The sequence below is a fragment of the Somniosus microcephalus genome, chromosome 1 (assembly GCF_052327205.1).
Source record: "Somniosus microcephalus isolate GS21.2 chromosome 1, FLI_Smic_1.0, whole genome shotgun sequence".
NCBI classification, from domain to species: domain Eukaryota; kingdom Metazoa; phylum Chordata; class Chondrichthyes; order Squaliformes; family Somniosidae; genus Somniosus; species Somniosus microcephalus.
In genome coordinates this window covers 263,436,700-263,457,323 of record NC_140987.1, presented here as the reverse complement: position 1 = coordinate 263,457,323, position 20,624 = coordinate 263,436,700, and the positions used below count along the sequence as shown (strand labels likewise).

General features: G+C 45.0%; 1 protein-coding gene across 3 annotated transcripts in view; it reads left to right on the top strand.

Moving 5' to 3' along the window:
- palm2akap2 (PALM2 and AKAP2 fusion) overlaps window positions 1–20,624 on the top strand; it is a 391,333-nt gene that overhangs the window by 351,043 nt on the left and 19,666 nt on the right. For 2 of the 3 annotated variants that reach the window (XM_085993245.1, XM_085993256.1), the window contains 3 exons: window positions 3,675–3,696; window positions 9,655–9,756; window positions 15,012–15,737. In XM_085993245.1, the coding sequence (XP_085849371.1) occupies window positions 3,675–3,696; window positions 9,655–9,756; window positions 15,012–15,737 (850 nt within the window). Of the gene's footprint in view, window positions 1–3,674; window positions 3,697–9,654; window positions 9,757–15,011; window positions 16,736–20,624 lie in introns of those variants that run through there. The other variant, XM_085993267.1, reaches the window with a different exon arrangement.

The following is a 20,624-nucleotide window of genomic DNA, read 5'->3' as shown; positions in this document are numbered from 1 at the left end:
TGAAGGCCAACATACCATTTGCCTTCTTAACTGCCTGCTGCACCTGCATGCTTACCTTCAGCGACTGGTGCACAAGGACAACCTGGTCTCGTTGCACTTCCCCTTTTACCAATCTATTGCCGTTCAGATAATAATCTGTCTTCCTGTTTTTGCCACCGAAGTGGATAACCTCACATTTATCCACATTGTACTGCATTTGCCATACTTCTGCCCAATCACCCAACCTGTCCAAATCATATTGGAGTTTCTCTGCATCCTCCTCACAATACACATGCCCACCCACCTGTGTGTCGTCTGCAAACTTGGAGATATTACATCTAGTTCCCTCGTCTAGATCATTTATATATACAGGAAACTCTTTTTTATCCGGCACCGACGGGACCGGCGTGGTGCTGGTTGATTAAAAAGTCCAAATTACAGAGAGGTGTACTTACTAAGGTGCGAGAGTCCCGTTCACAGCCACAGATCCAGGCATCCTTGTTGCATGGCAACAGGTGCAGGAACCCCGGTTACACGGCCACAGATCCAGGAACCCCGGTTACACAGCCACTAATATGAAGTAAAACTTATCTGAACCTACTCCTGAATTTTGCCGGTTAAGAGAGATTTCTGGTTATTTAGGTGCCGGTAAAAAGAGAGTTTCTTGTACTGTGAATAGCTGGGGTCCTAGCACCGATCCCTGCGGTACCCCACTAGTCACTGCCTGCCACTTGGAAAAAGACCCGTTTATTCCAACTCTTTGCTTCCTGTCTGCCAACCAGTTCTCTAGCCAAGACAGTACCTTACCCCCAATCCCATGTGCTTTAACTTTGCACGCTAATCTCTTATGCGGGACCTTATCGAAAGCCTTCTGGAAGTCCAAATACACCACATCCACTGGTTCTCCCTTATCTATTCCACCAGTTACATCCTCAAAAAATTCCAGTAGATTAGTCAAGCATGATTTACCTTTTGTAAATCCATGTTGACTTTGTCCGATCCTGTCACTGTTTTCCAAGTGCTCTGCTATTACATCTTTTATAATGGACTCTAGCATTTTCCCCACTACCGATGTCAGACTTACCGGTCTATAATTCCCCGTTTTCTCTCTACCACCTTTTTTAAATAGTGGGGTTACATTAGCTACCCTCCAATCCATGGGAACTGTTCCAGAGTCTATAGAATTTTGGAAGATGACCAGCAATGCATCTACTATTTCTAGGGCCACTTCCTTAAGTACCCTAGGATGTAGATTATCAGGCCCTGGGGATTTATCGGCCTTCAATCCTGTCAATTTCCCTAACACCATTTCCCTACAAGTACTGATTTCATTCAATTCCTCCCTCTCATTAGACCCTATGTTCCCCCGACATCTCTGGGAGGTTAATTGTGTCCTCCTCTGTGAAGACAGAACCAAAGTATGTATTTAATTGGTCAACATTTCTTTGTTCCCCATTATAAATTCCCCTGATTCTGACTGCAAGGGACCTACGCTTGACTTCACCAATCTTTTTCTCTTCACATATCTATAGAAGCTTTTACAGTCAGTTTTTATGTTCCCTGCAAGCTTACTCTCATAATCTATTTTCCCCCTCTTAATTAATCCCTTTGTCCTCCTTTGCTGAATCCTAAACTGCTCCCAATTCTCAGGTTTGCTGCTTTTTCTGGCCAAATTATATGCCCTCTCCTTGGATCTTATGCTATCCATAATTTCCCTTGTTAGTCACGGTTGAGTCACCTTTTTTGTTTTATTTTTATGGCAAACAGGGATGAACAAATTCTGTAGTTCATCCATGCGATCTTTAAATGTTTGCCATTGCCTATCCACCGTCAACCCTTTAAGTAACATTCCCCAATCCATCCTAGCCAACTTGTGCTTCATACCATCGTAGTTTCCTTTATTTAAATTCAGGACCCTAGTCTCTGAGTCAATTACTTCACTTTCCATTTTAATGAAGAATTTTATCATATTATGATCGCCCCTCCCCAAGGGGCCTCGCACAACAAGATGGCTAATTAATCCTTTCTCATTACATAATGCCTAGTCTAAGATGGCCTGATCTCTAGTTGGTTCCTCGGCATATTGGTCCAGGAAACCATCCCGTATACACTCTAGGAATTCCTCCTCCACAGTATTGTTATTAATTTGGTTAGCCCAATCTATATGTAGATTAAAGTCACCCATGATAATTGCTGTGCCCTTATTGCACGCATCTCTAATTTCCTGTTTAATGCCATCCCCAACCTCAGCATTACTGTTCGGGGGTCTGCATACAACTCCCACTAACGTTTTATGCCCCTTGGTATTTCTCAGCTCTGCCCATACAGATTCCACATCATCAGAGCTAATATCCTTCCTTACAATTGTGTTAATCTCCTCTTTAACCAGCAATGCTACCCCACCTCCTTTTCCTTTTTTCCTGTCCTTCCTGAATATTGAATACCCCTGGATGTTGAATTCCCAGACTTGGTCATCCTGGAGCCATGTCTCCATAATTCCAATTATATCATATCCGTTTACATCTATTTGTTCCTAAAAATATACTATGCTGGGATTCAGCAATGCATTATAGGAACAGGAGGAGGCCATTCAGCCCCTCAAGCTTGTTCTGCCATTCATTTAGATACTGGCTGATCTGTATCTTAACTCCATTGACCTGCCTTGGTTCTGTAACCCTTAATACCCCTTGCCTAACAAAAATCTATCACTCTCAGTTCTGACATTTTCAATTGACCCCCAGCCTCAACAGCATTTTGGGGGAGAGAGTTCCAGATTTCCACTCCCCTTTGTGTGAAGCAGTGCTTCCTGACATCACCCCTGAATGGCCCAGCTCTAATGTTAAGGTTCTGCCCCCTTGTTCTGGACTCTCCCCCACGAGAGGAAATAGTTTCTCTCTCTCTACCCCATCAAATCCTTTAATCATCTTAAACGCCTCAATTAGATCACCCCTTAATCTTTTATATTCAAGGGAATACAAGCATAGTCTATGCAACCTGTCCTCATAATTTAACCCTTTTACACCCAGTATAATTTTGCGCTGCACCCCCTCCAAGGCCAATATAGCCTTCCTGAGGTGCAATGCCCAGAACTGAATGCAGGGCACCAGATGGGGTTTGACCAGAGCTCTGTACAGCTGTAGCACAACTTCCACCCCTTTTGTACTGCAGCCCTTGTGTTTAAGGATCTTGTCATTAGCTATTGGCATGGCATTGTTGTAGCGGAGAATGACCGTGGAGCTCAAGTATGACCTCTCGTCCTCACCGAGTGAGCCCCACCAAAATACAATTGTGTAGCTCCGCTGTAAGAATGAAACTGACTGCGTGACATTTCTTTAAAAGCTACACGCTAGACAAATTTGTGTTAAATGTCAATTGATGGATCGAGGCCACCATTATTCCCGTCTATCATTTAAAAAAAATCATTCAATTCCTTTTCTCCCTTTTGAATGCAGCAGAGAGCTTGTCATCCATAGAGATGATATGCAATCATGTGACTTTTTAATGCACTAATACTCGACTGGTTAGGTCTGTATAAGGAGTCAGGTTACCGTGCTCTATAATAATTGCAATGGAAACCTGGAAATTCAATTACAGCATTCACACAGATTTTAATCTTAAAGCCAGGGTCTGTGCCTTAAAGCATTGTACCCTCTGTGCATTATTATGTTAATATGTGTATGTTTTTTTTTCCACAGAGTCTCTCCAATCCCGATGGAGGTAAGTACGCATTTCATACTGGGTCTAAGATACACTGGTTCGCAGGGGCTGTATGGTTGTCAGTGGTATAGATGGGGACTGCAGCTGTATGCACCACCCTCACTGAGTGAGCGCTCTGGTACAGCACTGCTCTTAAAGGGAAATAGTCTGTGCCAAACAGATCAGCTGATTAACCCTTCTTATTGTGCATTTGTGTTTCAAAATCAAAAATACTACACGATTACTCCAAGTATGCCCCAAATTAAAGGAATAATCTTTAACTTATTTGTAATATTTTAATACTTTAATATATTCAGAGGGTTGTGAATCTTTGGAATTCTCTACCCTAGAGGTCTGTGGATGCTCAGTCATTGAGTATATTCAAGACTAAGATCAATAGATATTTGGACTCTAGGGGAATCAAGGGCTATGGGGATAGGGCGGGAAAGTGGAGTTGAACTAGAAGATCATCCTTGATCTTATTGAATGGCGGAGCAGGCTCGAGGGGCCGTATGGCCTATTCCTGCTCCTATTTCTCATGTTCTTATCTTCTTATAATATAATGTATTGTCATCGTTCATTGGTGACAGGGCATTCAGTCACCTCACCCTACACTCCGGATTTCTCTCCCTAAATCTCTTTGTATTTGCTATCCCTTCTTGCCTTCAACAGCCTCCACAAAATTTCACCATTTAGTTTTGTCACCTACTTCTTGCGTCACTTCCACTGTAAATTATCTTTGAGCCATTTCAACTTTCAAACAGTGGCCTAGAAATTCAGTTAAGGCCCGCCAGCAGGCTAACGCCCAAAAGTTAGCGCTGCGCGCGGAGCCAGGTGCGCCCGTCAGATATTCGGCTTTTGCGCCCCAAGTCGGAACCGGGCGCTATTCCAGGGTGTGCCCGCCCCCGCTTGGGGCGCTGAAACTGAATTTCTGCACTGTAGGCCCCGCTGCGCCACCCGCTGCGGAGTGGCAGGCTGCGGTACTGCAGGCCTCCTCCTTCTCTTAAGGGGGAGGTGCCTGCAACAGCGAGATCGCCGCTGGATTGTGCCGGCAAATGAGCCCGGCACCACGGAGAAGTGCCGGGCTCACGGAAAGCAGCCGGCAATGCCGCGGGGGGGGCGGTGGAGGAGGCCGGGGAAGGAGGTGCGGGCAGGCGGCCGCCGAAAAAGCGGCCGGCCGCACCTCCACCTTAAAGCGCCCCAGTAGCGCAGCAGTACGGCCCCGTTTTTCAATCGCTGTTTGCGGCCGCTGCAGAAGAGGCGGCCGCAACTAAATATGGGGTTTGGGCCGGAAGCGGGGCGGAACCGGGGCACTGCGCACACCGATGACGTCATCGGTGTCGGCGCAGCACTACCGGCTACCGCCGCCATTACCGCGGCGCTGAATATCAGCGCACCCTCTTACACTGGCGCAGAAACCCTATTTGGGCGGTAACTGGGCGCAAAGCCCACTGAATTTCTAGCCCAGTGTTTCCTAAGCAGTTGCTTTTGTGTTGCAGCGGAATTTGCCCTGTAGTATAAACTGGGCAGATTCTACACCACCAGGGGCCCCAGCACTCTGCAGAACCACTTCAAGTAGAACAAGTTCTATAATGTAAACATTCAAATAAGAGACAACAAAGACAATCCATGCTTTGTTACCCCCAGACTCGACTATTCCAATGCTCTCCTGCCCGGCCTCTCATCTTCCACCCTCCGTAAACTTTGGCTCATCCAAAACACTGCTGTGCGTATCCTGACTCGCACCAAGTCCTGTTTACCCATCACCCCTGTGGTCGCTGACCCACATTGATTCCTGGTTCAGCAACGCCTCAATTTTAAAATTCTCATCCTTGTTTTCAAATCCCTGCATGGTCTCGCCCTTCCCTATCTCCGTAACATTCTCCAGTCCTGCAACGCTCCGAGATCTCTGCGCTCTTCCAATTCTGGCCTCTTGTGCATCCCCTTTTTTCTTCGTTCCACCATTGGTGGCCATGCCTTCAGCTGCCAGCTCCGGAATTCCCTCCCTAAACCTCTCCGCTTCTCTACCTCTCCCACCTCCTTTAATATGCTCCTTAAAACCATCCTCTTTGACCAGGCTTTTGTCCTAATATCTCTTTATGTGGCTCGTTGTCAAATTTTGTTTGATATCACTCTTGTGAAGCGCCTTGGGACATTTTACTACGTTGAAGGCGCTATATAAATGCGCGTTTTGTTTGTGGGGCCTTGCTATGCACAAATATGGTGCTGCGTTTACAAAGAAGACTCACCACCAACTTCTTAAGGGCAACTAGGGATGCGCAATAAATGCTGGCCTTGATAACGAATCCCATGTCTTAAGAATGAAAATCTGTTTCAGCATAACAAACCACCCTCAAAAAATAATTTGAAATAGTAAAATGATATATATGTAAATCACCGAGGACTAAAATGTACAGAGCAATCAAATGATTCTTTAGGGCCTGGTGGTTTAAGCAAATGGGAGCACAGACCTATCATGAATACCTGAATCACCTTTTTTAATTGCTTATTTTTATACTCAAAAGCTATCTTAGTACTGAAAAGGTCTAAAGAGGCATTCTCACTCAAAGGGCCAATTTTAAAGGGTTCAAACAGTTCAGAGGAACTACAATTACATCTACTACAGTCTATTGCTGTTGATATTATGAGTGTTGGCGTTTAAAAGAGAGATAGTCCTTCAAGTGTAGCACACTTACCCTTCAAAATATGGGTTGTGTGGTTCGTTTTGGTTTTGTAACAGATTTGCGCAAAAAAAAGGCTTTCCAATTGATTTGGCAATAGCTAACCGATTCGAGTAGCAGTAATAGCTGATGGCCTAGAAATTCATTAAGGCGCTGCCAGCTTTGCGCCCAGTTAACGCCTAAAGGGTGATTTTGCGCCAAAAATGAGTTTGCGCAGATATTCAGCGCAGCGGTATTGGCGGCGGTAGCCGTTAGCGCTGCGCCGGCACTGATGATGTCATCGGTGTGCGCAGTGCCCCGGTTCCGCCCCGAAACCGCGCCGATCCCCATATTTAGTTGCGGCCGCCTCCTCCGAAGCGGCCGCAAACAGCGACCAGAAAACGGGGCCGTCCTGCTGCCTTAGTGGGGCGCTTTAAAGCGGAAGGTGCGGCCGGCCGCTTTTGCGGCGGCCGCCTGCCCGCACCTCCTTCCCCGGCCTCCTCCACCACCCCCCCCCCGCGGCATTGCCGGCTGCTTTCCGCGAGCCCGGCACTTCTCCGTGGTGCCGGGCTCATTTGCCGGCACTATCCAGCGGCGATCTCCCCGTTGCAGGCAGCTCCCCCTTAAGAGAAGGAGGAGGCCTGCAGTACCGCAGCCTGCCGCTGCGCAGCGCCTGGTGCAGCGGCGCCAAGAGCACTGATATTCAGTGTCAGCGCACCAAGCGGAGGCGGGCGCACCCTGGTATAGCGCCCGCTTCCGAATTGGGGCGCTAACAATGAATATCTGACGATCGCTATAGGCTTCCCGCCCAGCGCTAACTTTTGGGCGCTAGGCAGCTGGCGGGGCCATAGTGAATTTCTAGGCCGATGTCTCCAAGCTTTTTGTCTGTGTTGATAACATGGGAGCATACCACAGCACCTCAGGGCCACATATGGGGGTGATAGAAACATAGAAACATAGAAGATAGGAGCAGGAGTAGGCCATTCGGCCCCTCGAGCCTGCTCTGCCATTCAATGCGATCATGGCTGATCATCCAAATTCAGTACCCGGTCCCTGCTTTCTCCCCATACCCCTTGATCCCTTTAGCCTTAAGAAATATAGAAACATAGAAGAAATATAGAAACATAGAATTTTAACCCTGTTCGCTCAGCATAAACCCGGCGGGTGGGCGGTTAAAATCGCCCTGGCTCTTACCTGTCCGAAAGCTGCCATGATCACAACATCTGCAACTTTAACCTGCTCTCCTGAGCAGGCAGCAGGGACACGCCCCCAGAGCCAACAGGGTCCTTCTTTACATATGCATGTTGTGGCCCGATGGCATCATTGAGGCCCGACTGTAATTTTAACTCGGGCCTGAGCAGGGAACCCACCTGGAGTTAAAATTGGGGCCGGTCTTATTAATTTGCATATTTCTTGAGTTGCTGACACTAACTGCTCTTGGCTACTGGCTTAGGGTTTATCCACCAATGAGAAAGCAATGTCAGGACAGGCCTTTTCAAACCAGTTGGTCCACAAACTAAACCAGCAAATAACAAAGCAGTCATGTGTAGCTCAGTGGGTAGCACTTGTGGGTTCAAGTCCCACTCCAGAGACTTGAGCACAAAAATCTAGGCTGACACTCCCAGTGCAGTACTGAGGAAGGGCTGCACCGTTGCAGGTGCCGTCTTTTGGATGAGACATATAAATGCAAGTCTTCTTTGCAGTTGTGCAACCAGCGCAGAAGGAGCCCAGAACTGTTGATCGGGCTCTCCTCCAGTCTGCCACCACATTGCATTCAGTGGTCTTCTGCATTCAATGAGTTTAGGTGCTTGCACCCGTTTCATGTCTTTGCCTCATTGCCCCTGAGTTTCAGACAAATTTAACCGTAGCTCCCAAGGAGTGCTTTCATTTGACATTTAGGTACAATCATAACATGCCCGGGTACCAAAGAGAGAACCCTTTTCAGAGGGTTTCAACAACTGCCGCTATCCTACACCTTCAAAAGCTGCAGAATAATACTACATAAGAGAGGGGGGCAAAAATCAGCCAGGAACAATGCAGTGAGTCCCTATAAGAAAATGCTTGTGTGTAGATGTCAAGTAGAACAGGATCACAGCCTTGGCTGTGTTTCTGTGATCAGTTGAATATCATGACTTTGCGCTCCTCCAATTCCGGCCTCTTGCGCATCCCCGATTTTAATTGCTCCACCAATGGCGGCCGTGCCTTCTGTTGCCTGGGCCCTAAGCTCTGGAGTTCCCTCCCTAAACCTCTCCGTCTCTCTCTCCTCCTTTAAGATGCTCCTTAAAACCTACCTCTTGGACTAAGCTTTTGGTCACCTGCCCTAATATCTCCTTACGTGGCTCGGTGTCAAATTGTGCCTGATAACGCTCCTGTGAAGTGCCTTGGGGATGTTTTACTACTTTAAAGGTGCTATACAAATTGTTGTTGTCGTTGTTGCCAACACTCGCTGCCTAGGCTCACACATGCCCAGTGGGAACCAGGACCAGATAGGAGATGGTTGTTGGTGCCATTGGACCCTATCTCTGCAGGCATCAGCACCTTGGGAAAGGCATTCAGAGGATTTGTGATGGCATCATGCCACTGTATTCAGAGGGGAGCCACAGATTGCTGCATTGTGTTCCCAAACACAGCGGCAGGAAATACAAGCATTCCACAACTCTAAAAATAATTAATAGTTTCGAGATGATCTCAGAACCAAGTCTTTTCTGGCACAATGTTAGCTGAACCGCATTGGGGGAAAATGTTTTTTGCATTAAGTTGATTTGCACCAAAACTGACATCGAGCAGAAAGTCAGATGACAAAAAAATACGTGCACAATCGGCACTCCAAAAATTTAGGAGAGGTAAGCGTTAACTAGTGAGAAAAAAGATGAATTGTAAAAAGGAGCTGTATCTCGCACCTCCCTGTGTGGTGGTCTGGGTGCTTTGCACTTTGATACCGTTTGTCTTTGGAACCACAATGCCTTTTCTCTCACCAAATGTTGCTGTAATCAATGGTCTGTGACGTGGGTGTGTCACTGAGCCCTATTCAAAATCCCGAAACACTGATTGAATTAAATTTTCAGCGGCTTGTAGGCGAGCCTCAATATTTCCTGCCTCAGCTACTCTATTTAACGCCAATCATGAGATTGCGATTCTGCTCATTGTTCCCTCTGATCCAGCTGTTCAGTGCAAAAAGCCTGGTGCTGGTGCTGCTTTTTATTGTTCTGGTTTAATACACCATTCCCGGGGACTCTGCTGTATCAGCAGCGAGTCTCGTAGTGCTGCCAGTCATTTTGTTTTCCTGTTTTTTTGTTGTTCCCCCCCCCACCACCAACAGATGCAGTGAATTACGTTTTTTCACGGATTCCCGACCTCCCGACTCTCTGCTCACAAAAGACGGAGGCGATGAAAAGGCAGGATGGCTCAGAGAAGGTGGCGGGTAAGTGACAGAGGAGATTCAGTATAAAGTAAATGGTACAGTTTTAAAGGTGGTGCTGGAACACAGAGACCTGGGGGTGTACATACACAGTTCTTTGAAGGTGGCAGGACAAGTTGAGATGGCTGTTATAAAGGCATACAGGATCCTTGGCTTTATTAATAGAGGCATAGAATACAAAAGCAAGGAAGTTATGCTAAACCTTTATAAATCGCTGGTTAGGCCCCAGCTGGAGCATTGTGTCCAATTCTGGGCACCACACTTCAGGAAGGATGTCAAGGCCTTGGAGAGGATGCAGAGGAGATTTTCTAGGATGCTACCAGGGATGTGGGATGTCAGTTATGTGGAGAGACTCGAAAAACTGCAAATGTTCTCCTTAAAGCAGAGAAGTTTAAGGGAAGATTTGATAGAGGTGTTCAAAATTATGAGAGGTTTTGATAGAGTAAATAAGGAGAAACTGTTTCCACTGGCAGGAGGGTGGGTAACCAGAGGACGCAGGTTTAAGGTCATTGGCAAAAGAACCAGAGGCGACATGAGGAGAATTTTTTTTTTACACAGCGAGTTGTTGTGATCGGGAACGCACTGCCTGAAAGTGGAAGCAGATTCAATAGTAACTTTTGAAAGGGAATTGGATAAATACTTCAAGGGGAGAACATTGCAGGGCTCTGGGGAAAGAGCAGGGGGGAGTGGGACTAATTGGACAGCTCTACCAAAGAGCCGATTCAGGCACAATGGGCCGAATGGCCTCTTTCTGGTGCTGTAAGATTCTGTGATTAAACAGCAGTGAATGAACTGCAAGGCTTGCAATGTCCTGATGGACCAGGGTACAAGCAGCTATTTTGTCCACTCCTCCAATTGTCTCCACTCTTCTTGCCTAACTGAGCATTGTCCATGTGTGAGGCTAAGACAGTGAGTGCTGGCAGGTTATTCATCAAGAGCTGCTATCTTGTCCTCGCCCAATGTCTTTTCCAGAAGAAGGTCCTGTTTAATGACCAGGAGCCGGAACTAAGGCTGAATTTTGTTTGTCCCTCTCTTGCCTTAGAGGGGCTGAGACCATATTTCAGTCTCCCGCCAATTGCACCCCAGCTAAGATTAGTTAACTCAGCATTGACCAGGCATTGGGCCTGGGATCCTCTGATCTGAAGTATGTAGCAATTTGAATGATTCTGTATTAAAAGAATACTCTACTGCTGAACTAATGCCCTGAGCAGGCCTTAGCGTCATTCTGGGTTTTCATATGTTTGGTCGCACCTAATCTTAACTCATGAAAACTGCGCATTGAAGAGAAGGTAGAGCTTTTCCGGATCATTGATATAAAAAAAAACAAGGCATTGAATAGACCACCTGGCCTACTGAAGCTTGTCCCTTTAATATTCTAACTATCCCAGCCCAACATCCAAACTGCCTTTTGTTTTAAAGTCTGCCTCTCTACTACCCTGCTTGTGAGACTATTCCAGGCATTTATCAACCTTTGCGCAAAGTTCATTCTAATCTAAATTAGAATGAGGGGTGGGAGGAGGCTCGTGCGGGGCATACAGGCCGGCATAGACTAGTTGGGCCGAATGGCCTGCTTCTGTGCTGTCGAATCGAGGTAACTCGACATAAAAATCCTTTTCACTTGTTTATACTTATGACCTTTGTATCTTTGTATCCTGCCTGATTTAAAAGTAATGTTCAGGATTAATGTTATTTAAGTGTACTAACATGCTATACTGCTATATACATTGGCCTGTATTTTCCAATCCCTACGGGTGTGTACGAGTTGTGTGCACATCCATAGGGACCTCGCAAGTGCTGGTTTCAGGCATGCGAAGCACATGCGCTGAAAACCGGCATTTCCGATCTGTCAAGAATTCTCTTGACAGATCATCCACCTGCCCTGGAGAAGGGCCTCTGCGGGGGGAGAGTTCCGCTTTCTGCAGAACCTCCGCCCGCTGAAATCACTTAGAAATCTTACGCCTGGTAAAAGCAGGCATAAGGTCTGCTTTTACCAGCATAAGCGTTTAAAAAAGTTTTTAAAAATAAAAAAATGTTTTCACTCATTTATAATTTTAAAATACCTTTAAAAAAGTAAGTTTATTTTTAGCCCTGTAAAAAACTTTAATTTTTTTTCAAAAAATTTAATTTTTGTTTAGAATATTTAATTTAATGTAATTTTAACTAATTTTAAAAATGTGATTTAAAAAAAAATTATTTAATGTTTTGATGTTTTTTTGGAGTGATTTCCATTCATACTTTTGACGGGTCTAAGCTATCAAAAGTATGAAGGGGAATTCCCTTCTCCCATCGGTTCCCCATGGCACACGCGATCCCAGGGATGCTTGCGAACCGCCTGCGCCCCTGGGATACCTGGGCCCTGCACATTTCGCAGAGCAGAGGCCCAGGAGCAGAAATGGCTGGACCTCTGGAGCCCTCAGGTAAGGGCGTAGATTTTTTCCAGATCGGAGGCATCCGCACGCAGGAAGCCTCCGATCGGAAAATACGGGCCATTATGTCATTAGTTATAGTATACAATAGTTCAACAAGCTTTCCCTCCAGGCTGTAGAGATCATTGTTTTTAAACTTACTTCATAGATCATCGCCCTTACACTTGAGATACTTCTTGCTATTTTTCTCTGCACCTTCACTCCTTTAAATTAAATAATCAAATAATCTGCCACCTAGGCTAACATAAAGAAAGACTTTACATTTATACAGCGCCTTTCACGACCTCAGGACATCCCAATGTGCTTTACAGCCAATGAAGCACTTTTTGAAGTGTAGCCACTGTTGTAATGTGGGAAACACGGCAGGCAATTTGTGCACAGCAAGCTCCCACAAACAGCAATGTGATAATCACCAGATCATCTGTTTTAGTGACGTTGGGTGAGTGATAAATATTGGCCAGGACACCGGGGAGAGAACTCCCCTGCTCTTCTTCGAAATAGTGTCATGGGATCTTTTATGTCCACTTGAGTGGCCAGACGGGGCCTCATCTCATCCAAAAGACAGCACCTCCGACAGTGCAGCACTCCCTCAATACTGCACTGGAGTGTCAGTCTGGATTTTTGTGCTCAAGTCTCTGGAGCGGGACTTGAACCCACAACCTTCATGAGTCAGAGGCGAGGGTGCTACCACTGAGCTGCAGCCTAACCTGTGTACTATCATAATAATGCTACATATATGCAAAATTCATAAAATCCGTATCAGAAAACTAAAGCCTTGGTAAATGCCGAATTCATCTCAGCCAAGCACTGATGGAATATAAGAGCTCTTCCCAATGGCTGGGTAGGTTAAAGCACCATGTGGTGTAGCACTGAGCCATACAGGCCAGAAGACCCCAGTTTGAGCCATGGGTATGTGCTGAGTTAATTGACATCAATTATCTGGCCTCCTGTCTCCCACCCTCCGTAAACTTGAGTTCATCCAAAACTCTGCTGCCTGTGTCCTAACTCGCACCAAGTCCTGTACACCCATCACCCCTGTGCTCACTGACCTACATTGGTTCTCGGTCCAGCAATGCCGAGATTTTAAAATTCTTATCCTTGTTTTCAAATCCCTCCATGGCCTCGCCCCTCCCTGTAACCTCCTCCAGTCCTGCAGCCTCCGAGATCTCTGCGCTCCTCCAATTCTGGCCTCTTGCACATCCCAAATTTCCTTCACTCCACTATTGGCAGCCGTGCCTTCAGCTGCCTGGGCCCTAAGCTCTGGAATTCCCTCCCTAAACCACTCCACCTCTCTCTCCTTCTTTAAGACGCTCCTTAAAAGCTACCTCTTTAACCACGTTTTTGGTCACCTGCCCTAATGTGGTGCGGTGTCCAATTTTGTTTGATAACATTCCTGTGAAGCTTCTTGGGATGCTTTACTACATTAAAGGCGCTATATAAGTGCTAATTGTTGTTGTTGTTATCAATCAAGTGGGCGGTAGGGGTGCTGCCATTATCAGTGCATCTGAGGGTTGCAACATTAGCCCAGGTTGCCACTCTGATAGCCAGTTGCCGATCCAAACTGAAAAATGTACGGATGTCAGAATGAGGACAGCACCTTGCTCAGCTATGATGCTCTACAAAGTTAAATAGCCTTCAAATGCTTACTATCCGAACCCACACAATGACTAATTGCCATGATGGTGAGCTGCTAATGGGAAATGGGATTGGGGTAGAGACCCCCACTTGTAGAGCTGTCATGAGCCCAGGCTCAATGGGGCATATAACTCAGTTGTAATATGACTGATATGCTACATCTTTATCTTGGTATAGTCCATCTCAACCAGTTTTAGCACTGGGTTAACTCCCACTTTTCCTTCAACGAGCTATCATTCCAATCAAAGCTTCCAATTAATTTATTATCCTTTGCCACTGTTTAAAATAGGAATTTCCATGAGACTATACAGAAGTTTTAGGAAAGTATGAAAAAGGTATGTAAATAAAAATCTGGGCCTGGATTTTTCGCTCGGTTGCGTAGCTTTTTCCAGCGCAATTCGCCCGAAATCGGCCAAATCAGCACGAAAGATCGCGGAATTTCAAGCGCAAATTACGTTCAGCGCAAAGCAAGTATCCGCGATCTTTTGCGCTGGTTTAAAAAACATTGCGCTAGAAAGCGGCCCCGCCCACAAAACTGGCCACTCCCCCAGATTGAGTTAATCACCATGGCGAGTTGCCACTAATTGCGTCTGTTTTCGGGTCTTCGAGGAGGCTCTAAAAATTAAGCTTTTTTTTCAGCGCAAGGACACTAACAGGCACCTTTTAAAAGCTATGGAATATAATCCTTTTTAATTTATAAAGAAACTGACTACTGTACCCCAATATAACTAGCAAATGGTTCGGTATAGTTTTTTAAAGTCATTTTCAGTTATTTAAAATCGGGTTACTCACAGGTGGCGGACCAGACACTGATTAAAATGCTGATTTTTGTTGGTGATAAACCCATTTTCAGCCGTATTAATCAAACAGCATCAGGTTACCACTCTTAAATATATCAAGGAATATCTTTTAAAGCAGAAACATTGTTTTTAAAAATTACATTTTAAAACGTTGCCCTATTGCGCTGGTTCATGGCAGATTTTGCATTCGGTGTTAAGCAAATGCGTTTGAGCGGAAACCCAAGAAAAAAAAAGTCTGAAAACTGGTGCAATTTTGAGCGCAATTTGCGCCCGGACCGCCAATTGTGCCCAAAGCAGAAACTTCCTTAGATGTGAAAAGACTTTGATCTAAATCCTTGATCAGCTGGTCATAATAAGACTACCTGCTCCTTTAATATGCTTGTTCTTGATATTACAGCAATGTATGCCATGGAGATCAACGTACAGAAGGACAAACTGACAGGAGAAACCAAGATCCTCTCCACAGCTCCCTTGAGTCCTGAGGGAGTTCACCAGAGAGGGGTTAAGGTGTACGATGATGGCAGCAAGGTTGTGTATGAGGTATGTTCTGGAGGTGCAGTGGTGGAGAACGGGGTTCATCATTTAACCACGTCGGAAGTGGATCGGCTGATACAGAGAGCAGGGAGAACAAATGTGAGTGGCAACAAATGTGTGTCGGAATCACTGACTGTATCGGAAAGTAGTGCGTCTGCTGACGATACGAGGACCCCCGGAGATAGCGGACATAAGAAAGACATGGTTCTCAAGGAAGCCAAGCTGGAAGTGGTCCCTAAAGCTCGTCATCCAGGTCACGCAGGGAAAGCAATCCATCAGATTCCGACGGGAGAAGCACCCAAGGCCAGTGCTGACCATCCGGTGACAATGATCTTCATGGGGTATCAGAACGTGGAGGACGAGGAGGAAACGAACAAACTGCTGGGCTATGAGGGCGCCATCCAGGCGGAGCTCGTGCTGATCGACGAAGATGACGAGAAGTCATTGCGAGAGAAGACTGTGACAGACGTCTCGACGGCAGACGGCAACGCAGCCGAACTGGTGGCTGGGAAGTCAATGACCGAGGCTTCCGAGACACTGTCAGCGGAAGAGAATGAAGGGACGGACACTGGAACAGAACCCGTCGCAGGTACAGACAAGAAAAAGCGCTGTAGGTGCTGTACTGTCATGTGACTGCTTCTCCAGGCTTTACGGTCACACTATCTCTCACTGACTTTAACCTCATTTTACTAATCTCACTGAGAGCACTGTGAACTGGGAGGGACTATCTCGTCTCTCCTTCCTTACTTCACTGGAAATCCTCTCTCTAATGCTCAGCTAACTACAGTATAACCAATACCAGGACAACGTTACTGGTTAGCCCTGTTTTGAGTTTTACATAGAATTTACAGCACAGAAACAGGCCACTCGGCCCAACTGCTCCACACGAGCCTCCTCGCACCCTACTTCATCTAACCTTATCTACATATCCTATTCTTTTCTCCCTCATGTATTTATTTAGCCTCCCCTTAAAGGCATCTATACTATTTTCCTCAGCTATTCCATGTGGTTGCAAATTCCACATTCTAACCATTCTCTGAGTAAAGACGTTTCACCTGAATTCCTTAATGGATTTATTAGTGACTATCCTTATATTTATGGCCCTTATTTCCTTGATAAATGAACAGGTCTTCAATAATATAAAGAATAAGAATTTAGAGAATTGCCAGTGAGCAGGATTGAAGAGAGATAGCCAGTTAACAATCCTCCTACGTTATGATGAAACACAGGAATAATAATTTTGTAAGCAACGAGATCTGGGATTCTATTCTTTCCATGTTCACTTTGTAAGAATCCAATCACAGCAAACGTTGATTCATGCCATCTCTGTCATTCGCATTTCCTGCTATATTGAAACTGTTTATCCTAAAGTTTCAACAGCATCAATTCCTAACTGCTGAATTTTTTCCTACGAAACAGTCAGGTGCAAAGGACTTCTTGACTTTATTTAAATTTACTGAGAAATCTAAAAAAAAAGCCATTCCGTGCCCTTCTGCCCCATCCCACCTCCGCCATCGATGTGATCACGTTGGCAAGATAGCACAATTCAGTTTGGTTTCAACATATCAAAGGCAGTTCCAACGTAACAAAAACACAGGGTGGGGTGGGGTGGGGTGGGGTGGAATGAGGGGGAAACTTCCTTCCTGGTGTCACTTCCCACCATGGCTCAGTGGGTAAGTATGTAGCGCGATATTACACTGAGCTTTACAGATCAGAGGGTTGCAGGTTTGATTCCTGGTCCATGTTGAGTTGTCCCATCTCAAGCACTACAGCTGTTAGGGGTGCATTTGCTGTGCCGCCGTGCATGCACAATATCTTCCAGCGGCAGCAGCTTGTGAGCGGTCTGTGTGGGACCTCCCGATTGCTACGCGGTCGCACCTTAGGGGGAGCATTGGTGCTACTGTTGGCAAAGCGGGGGGGGGGGGCCACTTAGCCAGAGTTACTTCATCTGATTGCTATCCTGTGACCCCGCTGAAAAGCGCTCAGGTGTGATAGGGCTCAGATCCTCTCCGGATGTATAGACACTCACTTGACTTTGTGCAACAGCATAAAACTGATGATAGCGAGTCGGCAGCCAAGGGAGATAAGAATCAGGAGAGATGTAAAACGGGCTGCCGATTCTCTGTGGTACATCTTTACACTATTGCACGAGGGCAAGTTCTACCCCACTGACTGAGGGTGGCACGGTACCGTATGGTGTATAAGCTGTTGCCCAGGAGTGGTGGTGTATTAACAACCATTTATTTCTCATTTCTCATAAGTCCTTAAACTAATCCAGGCGTATTTGCTATTTTCGGCCAAGGATGAAGTTATAACAACTTTTATTAATGAACAAAAAAAAAGCGCATTACAAATAACGAAGTATCATCGGACATTAATTACACTGGATACATTCAACAAATGCAGGCATGAAGAATCCATTCCTAAATCTCTTTTTGCAACAGACGCATATGTGACATATACTGCAAATCTGTATCTATTATCATAGAAAGCTTGCAGGTAAATCCCAGTTAAGTGAACATCTTGTTATAGGGTCCCAAAAGTAATTACTATACAATTAATCTATTCAACAGCAACTTAAAGAAATACCACTAGCTGTCCTATATTTAACTGAGGTTTGTTCCTTAAGGGCCACTAGATGGATATCTGCTTTCATCTATAATACTAGGAAAGTAATAGCTAAAACCTTTTTTCCAAGTTTTACTGTTTAACTACATTTTTAACAAGCTTCTCTGTAGAGTCACATATAATTCCAATTTGTTCAGAGACCACAAACAGGAGGGTGGGGAAGGGGGCTTGGTTGATAGCAGGTCCTAGATTCTCCCTCAATGTGCAAATAGGACTTGCACTTGATCAATGTCATAGAAGCCAATCAGACAGAGTTTTGAGGAGGAAGGAGAAATCAGGTGACCTGAAATTAAATCTTGAAAGAACAATAAAAGAACAGAGAACAAAACCACGGGGGAAAGCAGCTATCAGTGGTAGCACTTTCCCACAGAGCTACCTTTATAAAGCACACAGAATATGTCATGGTTCAACTGGTCAATAAACTCTCCGACTACAAATCTATGACATTGAGGTATTTTACTGTAGCCCAAGGCAAAGTCACATGGGGGTAGATCTTGACATTGTGCCATGGTGTAAAAGGGGTGCTAGCAAATCGGCAGCCCGCTTTACATCTCTGCCCACTTTTATTTCCTTTGCAGTTGTTGAAATATAAATGGGGAGAGATGTAAAACGGGCTGCTGACTTGTTTCACCCTCTCCCACAAAGTCAAGATCTACCCCCATGTTATGTGAGTGTATCCTGGTACATTGGGTTCTCAGGATACCAGATACCCAACCAGTCCATGTAAGCTGCCAGATCCTTTTGTGTTTGCTAAAAGCATAGTCATTCTACTTTTCTGAAACTTTTTTTGGGGGTTACATTTAACAATTTGCGAACCAACCTTGTACTTTTGTAGGGTTTTTGTATTGCTAAGTTGAGAAAAAAAAAGTCAAATTTTTAAAGTACTAGTGCCTTTCTCTACCAGCCTCAATTGCACCAACTGGTGTGCAGTGCTTTGCAGTGATTCCAGGGGCCTGGACCAGTGAGAATGGATGGCATGGCTAATTTGGCTGAGATAGGATCAGCTGCCTACATAATTCTGATGGTTTTAAGTCTGCTGGTATCTGGCATCTTGTACAATCTAGTTGGTTTCTCCCTCCCATTTTCCTCCCAATTCACAATGTCTGGTTTACACAAGCTATTAATGAGCGCAACTGAGAAAGAACTAACAGTAAGAAGCAGCCACCGATTTTTTATGATGCCTTTTAGTGACTGTGCCTATTTTTTTCTCTCCCCCATAAGGTGATGGGTTTTGCCAAGTTTCAGTTTTATTAAGGATACCGCTGTATTTGAATGTACAACTATTATGATATAAAATGGTTGTCAACTAATATCTCGTTGAACAGATGGGCATTTCCCCATCTTCACCTCTTTTTCAATTGCTAAAGGTTGTGAATTTCCTACTTTTAAAACAAAATTCTGATTCTGATTTTTTTTTTCTGGGACATATTTACACAGCGACTAACATGGTTGTTCTCCCTAAAGGGTGTCTTTGAAGTGACCATTTTGTACCTTGTTCTATTGCGGTTTGTATGATATTTCTACATTTCTTTTCTTTCCTTTTTTTTAAAAAGCATTATACTCCAGAGCGTAACATAGTAACTATTGCTGTTTCTAAAAATTCAACGCAATGTGCAGTCATTGTCCTCTGTGCTCTTTCCTTTTGTACCAATACCAACCAGCTCTTTTACATTCGCTCAGCCTTAATACCACCCAGCCGCCCACTGCAACTTACACAAACATCTCCTCCTATTCAATGACACCATGGGGACTTAAAACTGCAGCTTATTCCACTCCCCCTGCCCAAAAATAATTAACCCTTTGAGCACTGAATTCCCTTGTTGCCAGCATTCAAATAGGCACAAGGCCTGGCCTTTGGCGTAAAATGTCATTTTGAATTGTGTACATTTTTAAGACTTATGAAATAGAACTGAAGAAAACCCTGGCAGAACTCTGAATTCACACTCACGCCTACAAATTTTCCATCTGGGTACAGAAGCGTTAGTACAGTCCTTAAGAAAGTTACTACCTAAACAGTCAAGATCGTTATCTTCACAAACCTCCTCCCCATTAATAAGCATTGAAATCCTGCACTGAAATATATCAATAAGATCGCGCTGAAAATGAATTTGATAATATTGCAATGAATTTTTATTTTAGCCCAGCCTCTCCCTAATCAGAATCATGTCTTGTTCAACTTGTGCCTGTCAAAATTTAACACTCAGTTTTTGGTGCCCCTAAAAAAAGGACTTGCATTTATATAGTGCCTTTCATGACCTCAGGACGTCCCAATGCGCTTTACTGCCAATGAAGTACTTTTTACGTCACTGTTGTAAAGTAAGAAACACGGCAGCCAATTTGCGCACAGCAAGCTCCCATAAACAGCAATGTGATAATGACCAGATCATCTGTTTTGGTGGCTGAGGGATATATATTGGCCAGGACACCGGGGAGAACTCTCCTGCTCTTCTTCGAAAATAGTGCCCTGGGATCTTTTATGTCCACCCATGAGGGTAAATGAAGCCTTGGTTTAACGTCTCATCTGAAAGACGGCACCTCCGACAGTGCAGCATTCCCGCAGTACTGCACTGGAGTGTCGGCCTAGATTTTGTGCTCAGGTCTCTGGAGTGGACCCACAACCTTCTGGGTCAAAAAACCCTAGACAAAATAGCATCACAAAGCTGCCCCAAATTATGATGTATGGGTTAACATCGTAAATAATTCCAGTTATCTTTGAAAACCACCGTAAAGCACTAGTGATTTTACCCTGGCTATCCTCCTCCATATGGCCAAAGCTCAGATCTCCTATTTAATGCTACTAACTTGAAGTAATGTCATGTGGCTGATTGGCAAGAATTTAACTTTTGGG